The 22,439-nt window shown below is 39.3% G+C and overlaps 1 protein-coding gene across 1 annotated transcript in view; it reads right to left on the reverse strand.

The window, feature by feature from the left end:
• Positions 1-2,116: 2,116 nt before the first annotated feature.
• Positions 2,117-22,439, reverse strand: part of LOC308689953 (stonustoxin subunit alpha-like) — a 39,254-nt gene continuing 18,931 nt past the window's right edge. The window contains exons 3-4 of the mRNA XM_081364090.1: positions 9,528-9,671; positions 2,117-4,253 (exon numbers count right to left, since the gene is read on the reverse strand). Coding sequence (XP_081220216.1) covers positions 3,712-4,253; positions 9,528-9,671 — 686 coding nt within the window. The 3' untranslated portion in view covers positions 2,117-3,711. The remainder of the gene's footprint in view (positions 4,254-9,527; positions 9,672-22,439) is intronic.

Below are 22,439 nucleotides of genomic sequence, written 5' to 3' on the forward strand. Positions count from 1 at the left end.
ATCAAGCAACAGCAAAAGAAGAAGAGTTCGACCAATCATAGCGCTGGATTCATCCCCCAAATAGTAAGCGGGGATGATAGACAAACCGCCGTCTGACTGATTTCATTAGCGAGGACAGTACAGTAGTCACGATACTTCTGACTCCTGAAGGGAAACGGCCTGGGCTCGATGTGGAAAGTTGAAATATTGTATTGAGTTAAAGGAGAACTCCGGTCAATTTTAACATTGAGCTCATTTTTTTGTACATTTGGAGTGCTGTCAATACAGAGAACAACGACAAAAATCGGTGTTGCCTACACCGAGTTATTCTATTTTTAAAATTTGCACCCTGTTGACTTCAATGGCTTACGACGACGACGACGGGGGGTTGTGTGGACGACGACGACACACATGCATTATATTGCATTGCATAAAATGTGTGCTGGTCAACTAGTCTAAAATTAAGAAACCACTATAAAGCTGTAAAAAAAAAAAAATTGTACAATTAAGATAGGCTACTTAATTTATTATTCCAATATCCAAATATGATACTAAATACCACAGGGAAAAGGGCTTCTATTTGTGACGTGCTGTCTTTGCATTTGAACATTGCACATTTTAAACAGGACACGCATTACTGAATAAATGTTACCAATACAAAAATATTAATAGAAAACAGTTGACAATGATTAGACAGGAGTCCAATAATAGCATAACGAATCACTTATTCTAAAAAGAATATCGAGTATACCGGTAAGTTAGACGATTCCGACATATAAGTAAGGGATAATGTATAGAGAGGCGGTTGTTATAGCGAATAACAAGCCCGACAGGCTGAACGAGACCCCGACGCGAAGCGGAAGGGTCTTGACAGCCTGAAGGGCTTGTTATTCGCTATAACGACCGCCTCTCTATACATTATCCCGCTTATTACATGGCTACCTACAAAATAAATAAATAATTTGACACGAATTATTGATTTAAAAAGGAGTTTATTGATTTAAAAACGATTGTATTGCTTCCGCCAAAGAAAATAGTCCGTTCCGCGTCCATAGCAACGCTCTGTTTTTCATGGCAACGGTCTGTTATACTCCGCAGCGGTCTGTTATAAAGAAATAACAGACCGCATTCTACATTGGAATTCAGCCAAGCCATGTAATAAGGGCTGTTAACAGTAAACCGTTCGTCATTTAACGAATTTTAAAAACAAGGATGGATAATACAAAATGCTTTCTGGCATTTTGACAGAAAAAAATAAAAAACAAAAACAAGCAAGGACAAAATTTAAACTTAGCCCGTCAAATCTAATTATCTTCTCTCTGTGCGCACGTCCGTGTTTGTGAGAGAGCTCGCGCAGCACTGATACAATGGTACTTTTTAATCCATAACTAATACGCTAGTTTTCATACAAAATAAATATGTAACATAATTAGGTACTTTAGTTATTATTAACACAATAACGTAACACATGAAGGCTACGTTTCTCAACACTGAGAATGAATAAATAAACGCCTGTTTCTCCAGACTCGCGCTTATCCGTAGGCTAATCCACATATCACATCACTTTCATAATCACGAAGCCATAACGATTTCAAGTTTTTTAAGATTTATTGTTCAGTATTTCTTGAGCATTTTATTATTTGCGTGGCTGAATGATGTCTACCTCTTTTTCTGAGTGACCATGAAGAACGGAGTATTTTAAGATAATAAATGCGATCCGTGTGATCATCGAATCCATAGGATTAGGTTAACTCAGTACAATATTTCATCTTTCCATATCGAGCCCAACCCAGCCCGTTTACCTTCAGGAGTCATATGTACAGTGACTAGGCTACTGTAACGTTAAAGTTAATGTCCTCGCTTATGAAATCAGACGGCGGGCCGCGGGAGTGGAAGGCGGATCGAGCAGATTCTTTATTGGTCGATTTTCAGTCTCTTTTTAATTATAGGCCTTACGCATCTGTCAATCATCCCCGCTTGCTATTTGGGGAATGAATCCAGCGCTATGATTGGTCGAACTCTTCTTCTTTTGCTTTTGCTTGATTTGAGGACTGCGCGTGCAGAGGCGTCACCAAGTTTTTGCGTAGTTTAGACTAACAAATCGTACCAGCGTACTTTGATGTCAAAATGCGTATCCGCTACGCAAAATGCGTACAGGTTGGCAGGTCTGAGTGAGTGATCTTCATCTCCATTTCACAGGCTATCACAGCAGCGCAGTCCGTAACTGTCAAATCCCGCGCTCGTGATGAATTCAAATTCAAAAATTGCGCCCTCAAGAAGCGCTACGACATGTTTTACGGCAGTGATATCAAACGTTCATTGGCTCTCGCCTGTTCGTCTATGTTCGTCACAGATTGCGACATGCCGTATTTCAGTCGGTAAACATTTGAAATGGAGAAGCGCGCGCGCCTTCACACAGAGCGAAGCCGGATTAACATTTTCATGGATTAATAACTTAAATTCTGCTCTGTACCTCATTCTAAACTATTATATACTGAAAGAGAGGACTGTGACTGCAACACATCGTCATTTGAACGACTTTTGGTACCGGTTTTGACATTTTCGCAATAAATAAATTATTGTGATTACACGTATGTTGTTTTTCTTCATAGTTGTAGCCTATGTAGTTTTCTATCTTTGAAAATTACGTATTAATACTATGTATTAATGAGACCAGGCTGGAATGTTTTAGTTAAGTTGCAGAACACACATGGTAAAAGTTTGTGATTTCAAAAATGTTTAAGCAGTAGCAAAGGATGTGGTAAGAGTCTGGTAATACAATGGAAATAAACAAGGCTTTCTTTTACAGTACAGTTGCACTTTACTTACTGAGTAAATTGGTAAAATTGCAGGGCATACGAGGTAAAAAAAAAAAAAAATGTGACTATGGAAAAGGGAATGATCAGATTATATGGTACAATTCCGGTGTTGTGCCGAATTTTGACTCCCTGCCAAATTACTACCCCCCTCGTTGAAGTCAGTATCTGATTGCCTAATCCTAACCCCACCCCTAATCCTAACCCATCCCCCACAACTAACCCTAAACCTACCAATATTAAGAGGGTAATAATTCGGCGGGGGTCAGAATTTGGCACAACTGTAATACCATGGAAATAAACAAGGCATCATTTTACAGTACAGTTGCTTTACACTTGAATTGATGGGTAATACCGGAGGTGTTTCTAAAAATTGGCTGCCTAGGAAGTACACAATTAAATCTGAGTTATTACCAGCCTAAACAGGTAACAAGTACACAGTACTTTGTTGAGTTGATATTTAACAGTGGTGTTTTTTTCCCTGGTAGTTTCTCTGTAATTGCATACTAATCACCTTAAGTAATTACACACTAAAATACTATAATTTACCATATGCTTACCAGGTAAATACTTAGTAATTAGTTTGTAGTTTCTCTGCATTTAATACTTGTTACCTGTGGTAATTACCAATAATCAAGTATAACTTACAATATATTTACCACGTAAATACCTAGTAATTAGGGGACTGTAAAAGGAAGGGTTACCAACAAGGGTAAATATAAACAATCTTATAACTACTGAACTAGCTACCGGATGTGCCGTGTCAGTTTAGCGGAAGTCAGATGACAAAATGCGGAAGCGCAAAGTATTAAAAGCGGGCGGGGTAGAATAAGGTGAATAACATCTCACTGTCACTGATTTATCATGCAGCTCAAAGCATTATGGGTAGAGTCTCTCATCAGGCTATTCTCATTCATCAACACAGTTTCACTGATGATCTATTATAAAGCCTAAACCCAGGATATAGCGTGTCAGTGAATGTGGTCTGGACTGTGTGTATGAGGCTAAGTGTGTTTCTGTAGACGCTGTAGAAGGACAGAGTTCCTGCACTGTGATCCACACACACTCCTGTTCTACACACTCCTGTTCTCCTGCTGATGATGGGCTTTACAGGGAGTTTAGTCTCTATGTTATTGTGTGTGAATGAGTAACTGTCAGGAGAGCAGTCCAAACTCCAGGACTGATCATTACATCCAAACACACACTCAAGACCTGACCCCTTCCTGCTGATGCTCTTATATGACACTGATATAAACACACATTTACTCCACTCAATCTCCCAGTAACAGCGTCCACACACACTCTCTCTACACAACACCTGAGGATACACATCAAATCTGTCTGGATGATCAGGATACGGCTGACGCCCTGGGTAAGTGCCAGTAATCACTCTGTTCCTCTCAGACAGACGGAGGCGTTTATTCGCTGTGTTCAGATCCAGAGTGAACTGATGAGAATCTGATGGAGAGAAAACACACATCAGTGAATTACAGAAACTTTCTATCTTGAGTCTTCATTTCAGATCTGACTAGTTCATTTAGGATTGTAAGCAACCAATGATAATAAAGCACTAAAGAAATATCATTCTGTAACACAGGGACGTCGTTAGGCCTATTTTAGGGGGGCTGAAGCTACCCCAAAATGGGTAAATGGGTAATTCCTAAGCCCCCCTAAATGATAATAAGAAGAACAATAACAATTTGATTTATCAATAACCGTATCCTCATTCATATTTAGACGCAACAAATGATATATATCCAGCTACAAAAAATAGCCTTTTGGAAGTTGGACAGAAGTACAAATAGTCGTATTACAGAGCTGCCAACTCTCATGCATTCACCGTGAGACACACGTAATTGACACTTTTCACACGCCCTCACGCCACACATCCATTTTCTCACACACAGAAAAATCGCGAAGCAAAGAGGACACGGAGACTGACAGACTAGACAGAGCAGGTTACTTATGATATAAAAAAATCTCAACTCTCAGATTCAGTACATTTTTTTACGAAATTCAAACAGTAAATACCGTTTTGGCGCTTGTAAATGTGACATGACAGATCCCTAGTGCACGTGAACCGATCGTCTACTAGCTAATAGTAAAAAATCACGAACACTGTTGAAAGATACAGTAGTAGGCTACAACTTACCGAAATGTATATTCCTCATACATAATATCGATCAATTCGTGTTTTCTATCAGCGTGAAGAGGTCAGTAACATAGCTGGAGAACAATTATGTCACATTTACCTCAGGAACTCCATTTAATGAAGATAATATAGGCTATAGCACGTAGTTGGCAAGAAAAAAGAGCTATAGAGAGTATTTTGCTAAATATGTGTTCAGTGGTGGACAGTAACGAAGTAAATGTAATTCGTTACTGTACTTAAGTAGCTTTTTTGCGTATCTGTACTTTACTCAAGTATTTAAATTTGGGAAGACTTTTACTTTAACTTTACTACATTTCAAAGTCAAATATCTTACTTTTTACTCTACTACATTTTCAAATCAGTCGTTCCTTTTTATTTATGAGTGAATAAAAACTTAACTGGTCAAACGAGCCTCCAATCACAGTACAGCACGCGTTTTGTTTTGAACTTGCCTTGGCGGTATCTACTATTCGCGAACCAGAGCCATTAAATATGAGAGTTGCGACCATAGACGGTTGCTACCATATAGTATATAAGGTTGCGACACACTAGGCTTGGGCTTGTTCGACTTGAACCGGAGCTGCAAGGACCGATCAGTTTATTATGACATCAAAGTATAGAGCGAAATCGCGAGAGCGATTGAAAAGCATACAGAGCCGTCTACTCTCTAATCGCTCTCGCAGTATTTTAATGTCATTTACCGATTGGTCTGTGCAGTGTGCAGTGCCGGTTCAAGTCCAACAACCCTACTGTGATCTCGCCGCCGCGCGGTCCCGTGATTCGTCTAGCTCTCAATAGTTCCAAACGAATCGCGTTGCCAATGATTTTTAGCAGGGCATGATTTTTACTCAGAGAGCAGCAGCTATTATTGCAGAAATTATCGGTAAATATTGACGCATAGTGAACATTGCTTATTACGTTGACACTAAAATTACTTGCATATAATAGCATTTTTCTGGGGAGTAGCAGAAACACTGCATTAATATGTTTTGGTGTTTAATTTTGGAGGGATTTTGCTTTTTAATTTTGCTCCCATAACGTAGATATGTGTGTGTGTGTGTGTGTGTGTGTGTGTGGGTGTGTGTGTGTGTGTGTGTGTGTATGTGAATGTATCATAACATTATGTTTATAATTATGACCATAGACGCTCGTGAAAAATATATACAGTAAATACTGTAAATGTATTATACCTTATGGGAACAGTCCCATTTCCTCCAAAATTAAACACACAAAAAATTAATTCAATTCAAATATATATATATATATATATATATATATATATATATATATATATATATATATATATATATATATACACTCACCTAAAGGATTATTAGGGATTATTAAATTTATCATTAATGCAATTATCTAATCAACCAATCACATGGCAGTTGCTTCAATGCATTTAGGGGTGTGGTCCTGGTCAAGACAATCTCCTGAACTCCAAACTGAATGTCAGAATGGGAAAGAAAGGTGATTTAAGCAATTTTGAGCGTGGCATGGTTGTTGGTGCCAGACGGGCCGGTCTGAGTATTTCACAATCTGCTCAGTTACTGGGATTTTCACACACAACCATTTCTAGGGTTTACAAAGAAAGGTGTGAAAAGGGAAAAACATCCAGTATGCGGCAGTCCTGTGGGCGAAAATGCCTTGTTGATGCTAGAGGTCAGAGGAGAATGGGCCGACTGATTCAAGCTGATAGAAGAGCAACTTTGACTGAAATAACCACTCGTTACAACCGAGGTATGCAGCAAAGCATTTGTGAAGCCACAACACGCACAACCTTGAGCCGGATGGGCTACAACAGCAGAAGACCCCACCGGGTACCACTCATCTCCACTACAAATAGGAAAAAGAGGCTACAATTTGCACAAGCTCACCAAAATTGGACAGTTGAAGACTGATGAGTCTCGATTTCTGTTGAGACATTCAGATGGTAGAGTCAGAATTTGGCGTAAACAGAATGAGAACATGGATCCATCATGCCTTGTTACCACTGTGCAGGCTGGTGGTGGTGGTGTAATGGTGTGGGGGATGTTTTCTTGGCACACTTTAGGCCCCTTAGTGCCAATTGGGCATCGTTTAAATGCCACGGCCTACCTGAGCATTGTTTCTGACCATGTCCATCCCTTTATGACCACCATGTACCCATCCTCTGATGGCTACTTCCAGCAGGATAATGCACCATGTCACAAAGCTCGAATCATTTCAAATTGGTTTCTTGAACATGACAATGAGTTCACTGTACTAAAATGGCCCCCACAGTCACCAGATCTCAACCCAATAGAGCATCTTTGGGATGTGGTGGAATGGGAGCTTCGTGCCCTGGATGTGCATCCCACAAATCTCCATCAACTGCAAGATGCTATCCTATCAATATGGGCCAACATTTCTAAAGAATGCTTTCAGCACCTTGTTGAATCAATGCCACATAGAATTAAGGCAGTTCTGAAGGCGAAAGGGGGTCAAACACAGTATTAGTATGGTGTTCCTAATAATCCTTTAGGTGAGTGTATATAAATATATACTAATTAATGTCATTTTATTAATAGATTGGTGTGCCCAGAGTAACATTATAGTCTTCACGTAGACTGAGTTAAGCAAGAGTCTGGTGACAAAAATTATAATTGGACATTATAGCCATAAAATAATAATAGTACTTGGATACTAAAGTACATTTGAAGGCAAATACTTTTGTACTTTTATGAGTAATATTTTACCTTGAGTATCTTTACTTTAACTTAAGTACATGGTATGTGTACTTCGTCCACCACTGTATGTGTTCTATATTACATATTTATTATATTTTTACTTATATCATTAAATAAAGTTGTTATTATAATAAAAAAATGCATTATATTTAATTTGAGTTATTTTTAACTTTAAATAATACTACCAGCTCATAGGGCTATCTGTATGTTTACAGCATTAGGTGAGTTTTTTTTTTCTTGAGAAAAATTAACGCTATTTTGAGTACCTAATATTTATCCAAATTAGTCAATATTAAATCAAATCACAATAATTGAATTGAAATAATAAAAAAGCGTAGCTTACTAGAAATTGTACCATGCACCATAACATTTACATATAATTTTACACTTATGCTATACTAAAGCCTTAAATGGGCACTTTTTGTGACAGCAACTTCATCATTTTTGAGAGAGAGAGAGAGAGAGCACGAGTGAGTGTTTGTGTGTGTGCGTGCAGGTGTGTGTCCGTGTGTTGTGTGTGCATGTGAGCGTGTACGTGTCTGTGAGTGTGTGTGAGTGTATGTGTAAAAGTGTTTGTGTGTGTGTAAGAGTGTGTTTGTGTGTCCGTGTGACTGCAAGTTTGAGTGTGTAAGAGTGTTTGTGAGTGTGTGTGTGTGTGTGAGTGTCTGTGTGACTGTGTCAAAGTCAGCTCTGTAGATAAAATTGTGGTCACTGTGGGAAGCTAGTTTGATTTTGACAGACTGTACAGACATGACTATAGTTATTCTTAGTTATGTTTTTTACTGTTTCTAAACATGAAGATGCTGTGTTAGTTTGGGCCACGGGCCTACGTGTATGTCGTGAAATCTGTTAACACAGCACCGCTATTTCTTCTGACCGCCGGTAGGGCTGAAACGATTAGTCGACATTGTCGGCAACGTCAATAAAAAATTGTCGACAAAATATCTTTGTTGTCGAGTAGTCGTTTGATCTCACGTGACCTAATGTAAGGGCCTGCAATGTCGCGATTTGACCGCTACGGCGCTGTAGCGCTAGAGTGTAATGCAGCCGTTACAAATGCTATTGGGGTAGATGAAAACACAGCGTGAATTATGACGGAGTGCAAACGAATCTAGCTAGGTGTGTGAAAGTTTCACAAAACTTCAAACCAAGCTGTCGTGTGCAATACATGCCAGGCAGAACTTGCTTTTTACTGTGTGACTAGACATTGTTCAGGATGATTCCCACATTTCTGCTAATGAGCTGAGTTATGGGTTTGGTTAAGGGTTAGGATTATTGGGGTTAGAGTTAGCTTCTGGGTCAAGGGTTGGGCTACAGTTAGGGCTAAAGTTAACTGTAACTACAAATGTTAATTAAATGCATGTGCTTTAAATGTAACTGCACTACGGAGGCTATTGAATGCTTGATTCTGATTGGCTGACAAACTTTCTAAGGTGTGCAATTATTTTCCAGGAAATCCACAGCTAAAGTAGTTCCAGGCAGGACACACACACACACACACACACACACACACACACACACACACACACACACACACATGCAGCAATGCTCCACAACTTTAGCAAAAATAGTTTTGCAACTGAAAAGAGAAAATGAGTACATTTATACAAAGGAAAGAGACAATAGATACAATTACACAGAAGAATAAAGTGACAAGTACCTAAAGCATTTCTGAACAATATGGCGACACACTAAACTTCCTTAAGAATAGGATTCACAACTACTGAGCAATATTTCATATATGATTGTTAATAAGCAGTGTGTCTCAGAAAGCAGTTATTGAGTCTTTTTAAACATTACAATTTATTATATTTTCACTATATGAATTGTATTATAGTCATTATTTTATATATATATATACTATATTACCATGTCCTGCAGTGTTTAAGCTGTAGTTGAAGGTCACTGGGGCTGTGATGGTGTTATCAGTGAGTACAGGAGCATGTACAGTTGTTGCTGTTTTAGCTTTCACATCAACTCTGACTCCAGTGTGAGCATTGCTGCTCATCTGGCCTGGAATAGAGATAGAGATTAATTACATTGCTTAATCACAACTTTAACATTTCCAGTGAGACATCAACACTGCTAGTAGTGATTATGATATAGCATATGTCAAAAATTATGTATTTATTATTTATATCCCCCCCCCCACACACACACACACACACACACACACATTTCATAAGATTTCACACAAACTAAAGATGAAAAACATTCTGTTCTTTTAAAAGTGTATAAAGGAAATCAATATATATTGCTGCTCATCTGGCCTGGAATAGAGATAGAGAGATTAATTACATTGCTTAATCACAACTTTAACATTTCCAGTGAGTACACATCAACACTGCTAGTAGTGATTATGATATAGCATGTGTAAAAATTAATTATGTCCCCCCACATGACCCAAACACGCCGTGCCCACCTACGACCTTGCACCTTTGACCCTGGGATCCTCTGGGACCATTTATGGCCTTTTTATGACCGGTGGATATTAGGAATACCTCTGTTGATTTATGTCCCATGGTATGCTCTAGGCCAGGGTCTAATATATCCGTTTGATCAATTTAGAAGATTTAGACTATTGAATCACACACACACTAATAATTGTAATTATGCATAATTTATAGTTATTACTATAGTAACTACATGTAACGTGTAACAAGGACACTGTAAAATAAAGGACTGCTGAAATTTCTTTTAAAAATTAAGAGACTACATGAGTAAGAAGAGAAGGAAGAGAAGAAGTGAGACAAATGAGAGAAAAGAAAAGATAAGCTAACAAAAAAGACAAAATGAGAAGAAATGAAACAAGAAAGGATGAAATCAGAAAAGATTAAATGAGAAGAAAATATATGAGACAAGAAGAGATGAAATGAGAAGAGAAGAGAGTGAATGTGAGGAGTGGAAGGCATCATGTAAAAGAGGGTGTCACACACACACACACACACACACACACACACACACACACACACACACACACACACCCATATATTTCATAAGATTTCACACTAACTAAAGTTGAAAAACATTGTTTATTTTAAAAGTGTATAAATGAAATTAATATATCTCTCGATATAAAAATAAATATCTTGCTAAGTTTAGAGAAACAATTTAAACAGTTATTTATGGTTATTATGAATAAACAAAACATCTCGCATGTTCAGCAAGATAAAGAGCTTAGCATTGTAAATGTGTTCAGTGATGTGGTTTACAAAATGCAGTAAGTTTAAAGCTGAAAATCTACTGAGTGTTTCTTAGAGAGATAGAGAGACAGAGACACAGGTGTGAGATCACCGCACAGAACACACTCCCATGGGGAAACACTGCGCTCCACACATCAGTTTTCTAATGACACACTCTGCATTCTTTGGATGCCCTGCGGTTGTAAACTGCTTCAATATATTTGCAGAAAGCAAATTTGCAAATGGAGTGACATCTCGCAACACACACACACACACACACACACACACACACACACACACACACACACACACACACAGGTTCTATAAAAGGAGCTTATCTCTATTTTAAATTAAATGATTATAAATAAAATATAGAACTCAGTGAATAATAACAAATATTACACAAACTGATTTAAACAGTTTTAGTTATAAAAATAAGTTGGTTAAAAATGAATAAATACATATAAATATGAAAACACCTTACATTTTCAGAGCGCTGAAGTAGTAGTTCTTTATGCAATGATAAAAAAAAAAAAAAAATCCAAATAGTGTAAGTTGTCATAAACAAAACACTCCCAGATCCTCCAGTGATAAACCACAGTGTGAACTGAAGCATCAGATGCTCACAGAGACGGAGGAGTTATAGACCAGACGAGCCTCGAGACACAATGACACAGTAAAGCTAGTCTGCGCTCCAGAGGTTTATTCACACTAAATTAATTTAAAAGCTTAAAGTTTAAATTAGATATTTTACAATTAAAAGACTGTTTAAATCAAATCTTTAAAGTTTTATCAAAATGCATTTTCTGTTTATCTTCTAGAAGACTTCTGTATGAGATAAAGGTTTTTCCTTAAATTTTGATTTTGATTGGATTGGGGGGGATGTAAAAAAAAATCTTGTATCACATTAAGTGTATTGTGATTGTCAAAACATTTTAATAACTAAACAGAATTTTATTAGGTTAAAGGAACACTCCACCGTTTTTTGAAATAGGGCTTATTCACCATCTTTCCTACATTTAGATAGGTGGGCAAACGCATTTCTGTCAGGACCACTATCGTCAAATATGATTGACAATCAGCATACAGTTTGGATTGGCGGTATGATTCTGTTCTGGGCAAGAACTGTAGCCTAGCATGGATAAGAGCAGGAGAGCAGCATGTCACGATACCACACACAGGAAACAAAGATAGATCCAAGAGTAGTTTATTGGGTAGTCCATAAATCATAAACCAGTCCAGGCAGGGGTCAAAATCCATATAAGCAGTCCATAACGAGAAACAAAACAAGAACAGGCAAGAAACAGACTTTCAAAGTGGTGTGACGAATAACAAGGACTAAACAGAACAGAACAAAACAAAAACACTAAACAGGCAGGGTATTTGTACACACAGAAACTCACAATCATGATGGGGAACAGCTGGGTGCAATGAACAGTGATGAGTGCAGACAAGGATTGTGGGGAATGCAGTTCCTAATGTGAATGACACTGTGGGGAAGAGGACCTCTAGTGGACACCCAGGGAAACACAAACCAGACACTGTGACACAGCCACCAGACGCTCCAAGACCCACAAAAAACAAACAAAACAAGAGTCCAGGAGGGAGGTGGAACAGTGGAGGATCAGGGGGAGGGATGGGGGGCCAGGTCCATGAAGGGGAACAGGAATAGGGGGTGACGGCTTAGCCGGCGGCCAGGGCGAAGCAGTCCATCGGGTGGCCAGGGTGAAGCAGACGACCCATCAGGCGGCCAGGGCGGAGCAGACAATTCCTCAGGCAGCCAGGACGGAGCGGATAGTCCCTCGGGCGGCCACGGCGGAGACCTCCCCTCAGGTGATCAGGGCGGAGAAGATAGTCCATCGGGCGGCCAGGGTGGAAGTGACCCTTTAGGCAGCCAGAGCGGAGCAGACAGTCATCTAGCGGCCAGAGTGGAACAGACAGTCCATCTGGTGGCCAGGATGGAGACGACCCTTCGGGCGGCCATGGCGAAGATGACCCTTCGGGCAGCCACAGCGGAGACGACCCTTCGGGCAGCCACAGCGGAGACGACCCCACGGAACAGGAACAGGCACTGGCTCAGGAACAGATACCGGCCCAGGAACAGGAACAGACACCGGCTCAGGATCAGGAACAGACACCGGCTCAGGAACAGGAACGAACACCGGCTCAGGAACAGGAACGAACACCGGCTCAGGAACAGGAATGCACACCGACTCAGGCACAGGAACAGACACCGGCTCAGGAACAGACACAGGCTCGGCGGTGGCCATCCTGTCTGGAAACACTGGCTCGGCGGCGGCGGCCATCTTCTCTGCAGACACCGGCTCAGGAACAGACACAGGCTCGGCAGTGGCCATCCTGTCTGGAAACACTGGCTCGGCGGCGGCCATCTTCTCTGGAGACACCAGCTTGGCGGCAGCCATCTTGTCCGGAAACACGGGCTCAGTGGCGGACATCTTGTCCGGAGACACTGGCTCGGCAGACGTGACCTGAACAGTCTCTGGATCGGCAGACGTCCTGTGTCTCCTCCACGCATGCAGTACCACCACTGCATAAAAGAGGAAGACAGCCCTCTTGGCTGTGGCAGGACTGATGGTGGGCAGCTCTGAGACGATCTCAGGGATGACAGCGGGCTGCACGGGGACGACCTTCGGGACGACAGCGGGCTGCACGGGGATGACCTCCGGGACGACAGCGGGCTGCACGGGGACGACCTTCGGGACGACAGCAGGCTGCACGGGGACGACCTTCGGGACGACAGCGGGCTGCACGGGGACGGCCTCTGGGTCTTTGGGGAGGCTGGAGCTCTTCCTCCTCCTCCACCGTTTCTGATGGCGATGTGCAGGCTCTGGGCTGGACGGGAACCGCGGCGAACAGAGCTCTGGGCTGGGTGGAAATCAGCGGCGGATGGCGCTCAGGACTGGACATCACCAGCCCAGGTTCGAAGAGGGGCCAGAGTGGAGAATGGTGTCGGGATTCCTCTCGACCGCCTCCTCCACTGCGGCCTCAACGGGTCCCGCTAAATTTGACCAACCAGGTCCCCTCAAAAAATGCTCGGTGGCTGGGGAAGAGACATTAAAAAACATACCGCTGGATCTTGTGTAGACGGAGTCCTTCTGTCATGATACCACACACAGGAAACAAAGATAGATCCAAAAGCAGTTTATTGGGTAATCCATAAATCATAAACCAGTCCAGGCAGGGGTCAAAATCAATATAAGCAGTCCATAACGAGAAACAAAACAAGAACAGGCAAGAAACAGACTTCCAAAGTGGTGTGATGATTAACAAGGACTCCGTAACAAAACACTACACAGGCACGGTATTTATACACACAGAAACTAACAATCATGATGGGGAACAGCTGGGTGCAATGAACAGTGATGAGTGCAGACAAGGATTATGGGGAATGCAGTTCCTAATGTGAATGACACCATGGGGAAGAGGACCTCTAGTGGACACCCAGGGAAACACAAACCAGACACTGTGACACAGCAATAACCCCCCTCAGGGTAAACAGAACAGAACCAACATGAATGTATTGCAAATGTCATTAATTCAAGATTTTAAAGTACAACATAATTTGAGAATTTATTCTGATTCAAAGAGCGCTCAGGAGGCCAAATCCTGACTGACGAGAGGAGGAGCTGGGGAGGGAGGAGGGTAATCAGCTCCTGAGAAACGCGATAGCTGCTGATAATACTGATGGAGCTTATATATGTAAACTGTGATAGGCGTCTTGTTCCTATAGGTAGATGGTTATGTGACATAATTGTTCTCCAGTTGTTTTACCTCTTTCTGCTGTTGAAAAACAATGATTGATCGATATTATGTATGAGAAATATACATTTCGGTAAGTTGTCCTGTATCTTTCAACATTGTTCATTCGTGTTTATTTACTATTAGCTAGTAGAGATGATCGGTTCACGTGCCGCTAGGGATCTGTCACGTCACAAGCGCCAAAACGGTATTTACTGTTTGAATTTTGTAATAAAATTGACAGAATTTGAGAGCTGATATTTTTTATATCATAAGTAACCTGCTCTGTCTAGTCTGTCGGTCTCCGTGTCCTCTTTGCTTCGCGATTTTTCTGTGCGTGAGAAAGTGGATGTGTGGCGTGAGAGCGTGAAAAGTGTCAATTGCATGATTCTCACGGTGAATGCGTGAGAGTTGGCAGCTCTGCTTTTTCTATGGTAGCTATGATCTATTCAGTGTGGAAACACACAGGGTGAAACCCTTTACTGAGAATATACAATCGGTTATCTACTCAAAATATATGTAGAATTTAGGGCTGCACGATATTGAAGGAGAATGCGATATGCGATAACTCTTTAAATAATGCGATATTCGATATGCAATACGATAATGCTTAAAAAGTGTGTAAAGTAAACTTAAATTATCTTTAAAATATATTTAAAATGATATAACCTACATATGTGTTTCACATTCTTTGTGTGACAAGAAAACATCCTTACAACTTCTGACAGTGAACAGCAGTGTATAAATGTAAAATAAAAATAAATAAATGTAAAAATAAACACTGCTTAGTTATCACTGTATGAATTAAATATATACTGATTCTTATTAAAGCTACAAAAGTTATTCAGCCGAGAGCAGTGAGTGATTTTCTCTTTGTCTTTTGTTCATGACCCCAGTTATTGCAAGGTGTTGCGATATGCGTATTGTGATATATACATTTGCGATATTTCGATAATTTTGATATATTGTGCAGCCCTAGTAGAAGTTTAAAGTGTTAGCATGTGTTGATAGACAGGCTGTCTGTCTGGTGGCCGCATGAACAGACTTTGAGGAGAGGTGATGATACTATAGCAGGACACATGACCTCTGACCTCCTCGATCTTGGATGCTTTAAGTTAGTCCTTAACCCCCTGAGGTCGGCGATCACGCCGGTGTGATCTGCTCGCTTCTTTTTAAAAGAGACTCTAAATAGTCTGTTGACTTTGATCTTTCAAACAAGTTTCATACATCAATCGATCCTGTTAAGTGTGTATTATTTTTGTGTATACTCACAATAAAAACAAAGTGTTGTGCTTTTTGCCAAATAAAGAAAAATAAACATGATGTGAGTTCTGCTTTCTCTCTGTCAGTGTAGTCCATTCTGAAACGCGTCTGAAAATGAACAATAACTCCGCGAATACTCAGTCAAACAGGTATACAGACACACAGGCATGAAGCTTGGATTCTCTTCTTTTAAATGAAGTAATTTATATAAAAAACAAATATTCACAGTTAATGTAATATGTATGAAAAGAGAAGGATGTCAGTCGTTCTCATTTCAGCTCATTATTTTTAATCTGACCCCGCCCACGGAGAGTGCGCGCTATTCAAACGCAAATGACTGAGGCATCCATGCAAACTGTGAACGCCCCCATTTCAGCTCGAGAAAACACAAGTTTATTCAGATCATTGAATTTGTTTACACCGTCTCGCAGCGCTGTGTGGAATAATACTATCGTAATAATAATAATGGAAAATGTACCTCAGAACAGAAGTGCTGGTATTTCAAGGAGGATCCGAGCTGAGGAATACTGTAGTAAGTTTTTTTTCATTCTCAAGTGAAACGTGTTTCTGTGTGTGAATGAATGAACGGCAGAGACGCGCGCTGTTTACCACAGCTCGCAAAAAGACAGTTTAAATTTGAATCGCGTTTCTGTGTGTGAATGAATGATGATGTTTTAGCAAACTGTATTGCTATACTGAGATAAGTAAAAATCGACTGAAATATGTTGAAATAAAATGTATTTGTATAAGCAACGTTTTAAACTGCAAATTAACATTTATATTCCTTATAATAAAAACGAAAGGCCTATGTTACAGACATATGAAAGACAACATTTCGTTGACTAGTTATGGATAGATTATACATTTTTACTGTAAAATATCTGCCACCTCAAATAAGCTTTTGTTTGCCAACTTTTGCTCATATGTTAAATATAGTATATGTTTTGTCAAAAATAAAGTCATCAAATAACATGTTATAGTGTTTGTTCCAATGTAGCCTAGGCTATATTCAAAGTAATGAATCCTTAACTCCCTGGGGTCGGCGGTATCGCCGGCGATACCAGCTCGCTTTTTTTATTATGAGTGCAAAGGAGACTCCAAATACTCTGTTGACTTTGATCTTAAATACAAGTGCCATACATCAATCGATCCTGTTAAGTGTGTATTATTTTTGTGTATACTCACAATAAAAACAAAGTGTTATGCTTTTTGCCAAATAAAGAAAAATAAACACAAAGCGAGTTCTGCTTTCTCTCTGTCAGTGAAGTCCATTCTGAAACGCATCCGAAAATGAACTGTAACTCAGCGAATACTCAGTCAAACAGGCATACAGACACACAGGCATGAAGCTTGAATTCTCTTCTTTTAAATGAAGTCATTTATATAAAAAACAAATATTCTCAGTGTATGTCATTTGTATGAAAAGAGAGAGATGTCAGTCGTTCTCATCTCAGCTCATTATGTCTTAATGTGACCCCGCCCACGGAGAGCGTGCGCTATTCAAACGCAAATGATCTGAGGCGATCAACGCAAACCTGTGAAACGCCCACATCAGCTGGAGAACACACACCACGAGTTATCAGAGTCATGAACTTTACAACGCTGTGAGGAATAATACTATCTTAATAATAATCCTGGAAAATTTACCTCAGAAGTGCTGGAAGTTTCATTTCGAGGAGCAACAGATCCAGCTGAGGAAGAGGTCAGTTCTATATTTGCTTTGTTCTAATCGCAAGTGTCTGTACACGCAAAAAGACTGTTTAAATATTAATCGCGTTTCTGTGCGTGAATGAATGAACAGCTTTTACTAATGAATTATTTACTTTGAAATACGTATGATAAAATGTATACTTTAGTTTTTACAAAGAAAGATTACACTGGAAATATTGTTAAAATTTTAATTGTTATAATTGTAATTGTATAACCTTTTTAACCCCCTGAGGTCGGCTATCGCGCCGGCGCGATAGGCTCGTTTTTTTCCGTATGAGTGCAAAAAAAAAATTTTAAAAAAATTATAATTTTTATCTTATATGCTTGTGTTATACATCAATCGATCCAGTTTAGTGTGTATTTTTTTTGTGTATGCTCATAATAAAAACAAAGTGTTGTGCTTTTCGCCAAATAAAGAAAAATAAACATGATGCGAGTTCTGCCTACTCTCCGTCAGTGAAGTCAATTCTGAAACGCGTCCGAAAATGAACTGTAACTCAGCGAATACTCAGTCAAACAGGCATACAGTCACACAGGCATGAAGCTTGAATTATCTTCTTTCAAATGAAGTAATTTTTATAAAAAACAAATATTCACAGTTTATATAATATGTATGTAAAGAGAGAGATGTCAGTCGTTCTCATCTCAGCTAATTAAGTTTTAATGTGACTCCGCCTACGGAGACCGCTATTCAAACGCAAATGTGAGGCGATCCATACAAACCTGTGAAACGCCCACATCCGCTGGATAAGGCCGGTGAAACACTGGATGCGTGGCGTAAGCGTCTCAGCTGCGTGGCGTGTCCGTTTTTATTTCGGCTCCCATCCATGTTAACAGTTTAGAGTTTGCATACTGCCTGTGTGAGACGCGCGTCTCACGCCGGTTTCACACTGCACGCGATAGCAGAGCGTGAGCAGAGCAGGAGCAGTGCGTATGGTGAGCAGGTATGGCAAGCCAAAGTGTTCACAAACGCCTGGTCGGGCGTCTGATTGCACACTGACACGTCAAAAGCGTGCGTTTCGACCGCCAAACGCGCGTCCCTGACGCGCGATTTGCCATAAAAGCGCACGTTCTTAACGCGCGCTTTGTGGTCACGGAAAACGCGCGTCACAAACGCGCGGTTTTTGCATCAAAACGCGCGTCCTCGACGTGTGATCTGCCATTTAAAACGCACGTTTGCAACGTGCGCTTTGGGGTCACCGAAAACGCGCGTTTTTGACGCGCGTTTATAATAACAAAAATGGGCGTTGAAAACGTGTGTTTTGACTAGGACAAAACGCACGCTTTTGATGTGTAAACAGTTAACCCAAACAGGCAGTACAAACGTGTGTGAAGTTTCCAACCAGGCGAAAAGGACGCGTGAAATACCAGTTAAAATCAGTTTGAACGGGTCAGTGTCATTGGCTGCTGAAGGCTTGGGTCTAACCATTTCTGTGGGCTTAGGGGGGTTTAGCTACTGTTCATAGACTAGGCTACCACCATTTAACATGCCATAGATCAGGTTATTCAGCCTATCTATTTTGTCCTTTTTTGTAGAACTTATAGAAATAATATATTTAAATTGCAGTTTTATAAAAATTTAGATAAAAATAAAATTCCCTTGTTTTTCTTCGCTCATGCCTTTTTGTAAATAAACACATTAGTGGTCATTCTAGCTCTAACATTAAATCATTAACATTTGTGTGGGAAAATCAGTTACGGTGGAGGTAAGCAATTAATGCAGGTTAATCAATATCTGTCTTTAGAGAACAATGTGGACTTTTGTTGTGCTTACATTTGAAGGTATCACAAGCAGGTGGTGCTTATTGAAACCTTTTTGTTCAAATATTGTGCGCTCAACACAGACAAACAGCAATTAAGTATAGAGGTGATATTATCCATTTTTTTTTTTTTTAAGACTTAGTGTTTAAATAGGGTATATAAATATATATATAAAATGACTATAAAATGTATCACTTTTGCGAGCAGGGTGCCACCAAGATGCTTTACAGGGACCAAATTACAGAAACATCCGATAGTTCACTCAAAATTCAAAGCATTCTGTCTACATTTATTCACCCTGTTATTTCAAACATGCACAAGTCATCCTAATTTTTTAGAGTTAACATATGCTTTTTATTTCTTTTCTTAAATGTGAGCAATGGTAACAGAACTAATTTACATCCTGGGATCAATCAATTATATTTTTTATCCAATTTATTTTCTACAAATGGATTAGGGTAGCTTGCAGCTATATTTTTGTGTATATATTTTTGTGTATAGATTGTGTATATTTTGTGTATATTTTTTTATATATATATTAAATATAGCTGCAGGCAGCGATTGTGGGCCCAAGCCGGGGGCACAGCCACCCTGGTGCCTTTGGTGAAGGTGAAGTTTCATCAAGATAAGTTAATGTGTGCAGAAGTTATAACACACTTCCTGTGTCCCATTATTCGCCATAAATTCGTTTCCTCGCCACGGCCAACCCTTTCAAGATATCAAAAATCTGCTGTCAATAATTCATCCTCAATGTCTTGACTTCATTCACACCGAGTTTGGTGGCAATCGGATAAATTCCCTAGGAGGAGTCTTTCACATTCCACTGTATGTGTTTTCCAAACAACCCTAAATAGCCGACTTCCTGTTGGGCGGAGCTAATAACATACAACATACGTAAGTTGTTCGGCCCGATGAGATCTGTATGTGTACCGAGTTTCATATGATAGAATAGAATAGAATAGAATAGAATAGAATAGAATAGAATAGAATAAATCTTTATTGTCCACCGAAGTGGAAATTTTTCTTTGGCTCACCAGACTGAAAAGACAAATACAAGAGACATGAAAACAACAACTCGTACAAGAGAGAATATTTCTAAAAAATCAAAGATACAATATAAAAAATCATGATGAAGATAAATATACTTAAATACATAAAGTTAACTCCTTTGTTGTTGTCACTTAATTTGATTAAGGATACTAATGGCATTCAGAATAAAGGATTTTTTAAAAGTACTTTTAGCAAGAGGCACTCTGAAGCGCCTCCCGGACTTCAAAAGTTCAAACTCACTAGAGAGGGGGTGAGTACTATCTATTGTGATCTTTCTTGCTTTTTTACTCATTCTGTCAATGTATATTTGAGTCAATTGTTTTTGTGGTTTTCCTACTATCTTACTAGCCATTAACACTATCCTGTTAAGCTTTTTCTTAAGCTTACAGTTTAAATGGCCAAACCAAGCAGAAAGATGAAAAGTTAAAACACTTTCAATGTGTGTGATATACACAAGCTCAATAATCTTAGTACTGACAGCCAAACAGTTCAATTTTCTGAGCAGACTTAGACGTTGTGTGCATTTCTTGTAAATAAAATCTGTATTTTCTATAAAACTCAGGTGATTATCAAGAACCGTACCTAAGTACTTACAAGTTCCCACTGTTTCAACTACTTGACCATTAAGTAACACTGGCTCTGTTATTATGTCTTGTTTTTTTACAGAAAATTAGCTCATTTGTGACCCGTTCAAACTGATGATTACATGCAAGCATGTTTGATTTATGGACCAAGTTTTCGGACCCCGTTCCAGGGGGCGCTGTCAAGCCCCCCTGCCACGCCCGGGTACCAGCTTCAGCCCGGCCCTGATGGCCGCGGGTTCTGACCCGTGTGCAAAGTTTCAAGAGTTTTCGAGCATGTTAAGGGCCCCAAAAGTGCCTGAATAGTCGTAAGAAAAAAAAAAGAAAAAAAAATAATAATAAAAAATAATCCTAAGGAAAACAATAGGGCCTTCGCCCTTTCAGGGCTTGGGCCCTAAAAATAATCAATCCGAAAACAATAGGGCCTTCGCCCTTTCAGGGCTTGGGCCCTAAAAACATGGCACATAAAGTTAAACTAATGATTTTTGGATGTGTGTATTGTAAGTTGTACACCATTTCAATACGTTGGGTTCGTCTGCAGCATGCTGCAAAGCACACAGTACTCCTCTGGATTACCTATACATTTGTTAACATTAAAAAGTTAAATGTGAATTCTTTGGGCAATCATAGTGTAGCCTACTAAATGTCAACATACACGACATGAAAAATACTATCTCAGAACGGTTCTGAAATTACATTAAATCATTCTTGCATTACTTTTTGCAACCTTCAATTTATTTTGATGTATATCTGGATTGTATTTCTGTATATTTGAATATTCTTACTTGATTAAATACATTTTTAGACTGAAGATAGCATCTAAAGAGGTGTAATATGACATACTGTACATTGAAATACTGTACATACATTACCATTACAGAATTAAAATTAAATTAAATTAAAAATGGAGCACCCCAAACAAGTAATTATCAAAAGAAATGACAGCAGTAGATAAATACCAATAGATTCTTCATTTGTGATGTGGAAGCAAACTATAACTCGGGCTTAGATTCTTTCCGTACATTTTTATATGTGTTTTAGAGATTGAATTCAAATCAAATATTAACATTACTGCCCTAACTATTTCTGAATAGGATGTCTACTTCAGACATATTTGGAATAGTATGGAAATATAAGGTTCAGATCACTAAAAACCATACATGGAAGTCGAAGATCTCATAGGTGGAGTCTGGATGTCATCTAGTGGAAAATTTTGGTACTGCGCACAATACAATCTTTCCTAAAGCTCATTTATTGAGACATCAACCTAAAATCTGTCCCAGAACGGTTTATATATATATATATATATATAACAACATTATGTATTGTATACATTTAAAATGTTCATAAACTTAAACTACTTTAACAACTTTGTTTTACTTTACTAATCTGAGAAGTGTACCCTTTTAGTAACCTGTTAGTTCGCAGTGCATTAAGTAATGTTAATAACAACTTTTGATTTTAATAAATATTAG

The sequence above is a fragment of the Scardinius erythrophthalmus genome, assembly GCF_964197995.2.
Source record: "Scardinius erythrophthalmus genome assembly, chromosome: 4".
In the NCBI taxonomy this organism is placed as follows: Eukaryota; Metazoa; Chordata; class Actinopteri; order Cypriniformes; family Leuciscidae; genus Scardinius; species Scardinius erythrophthalmus.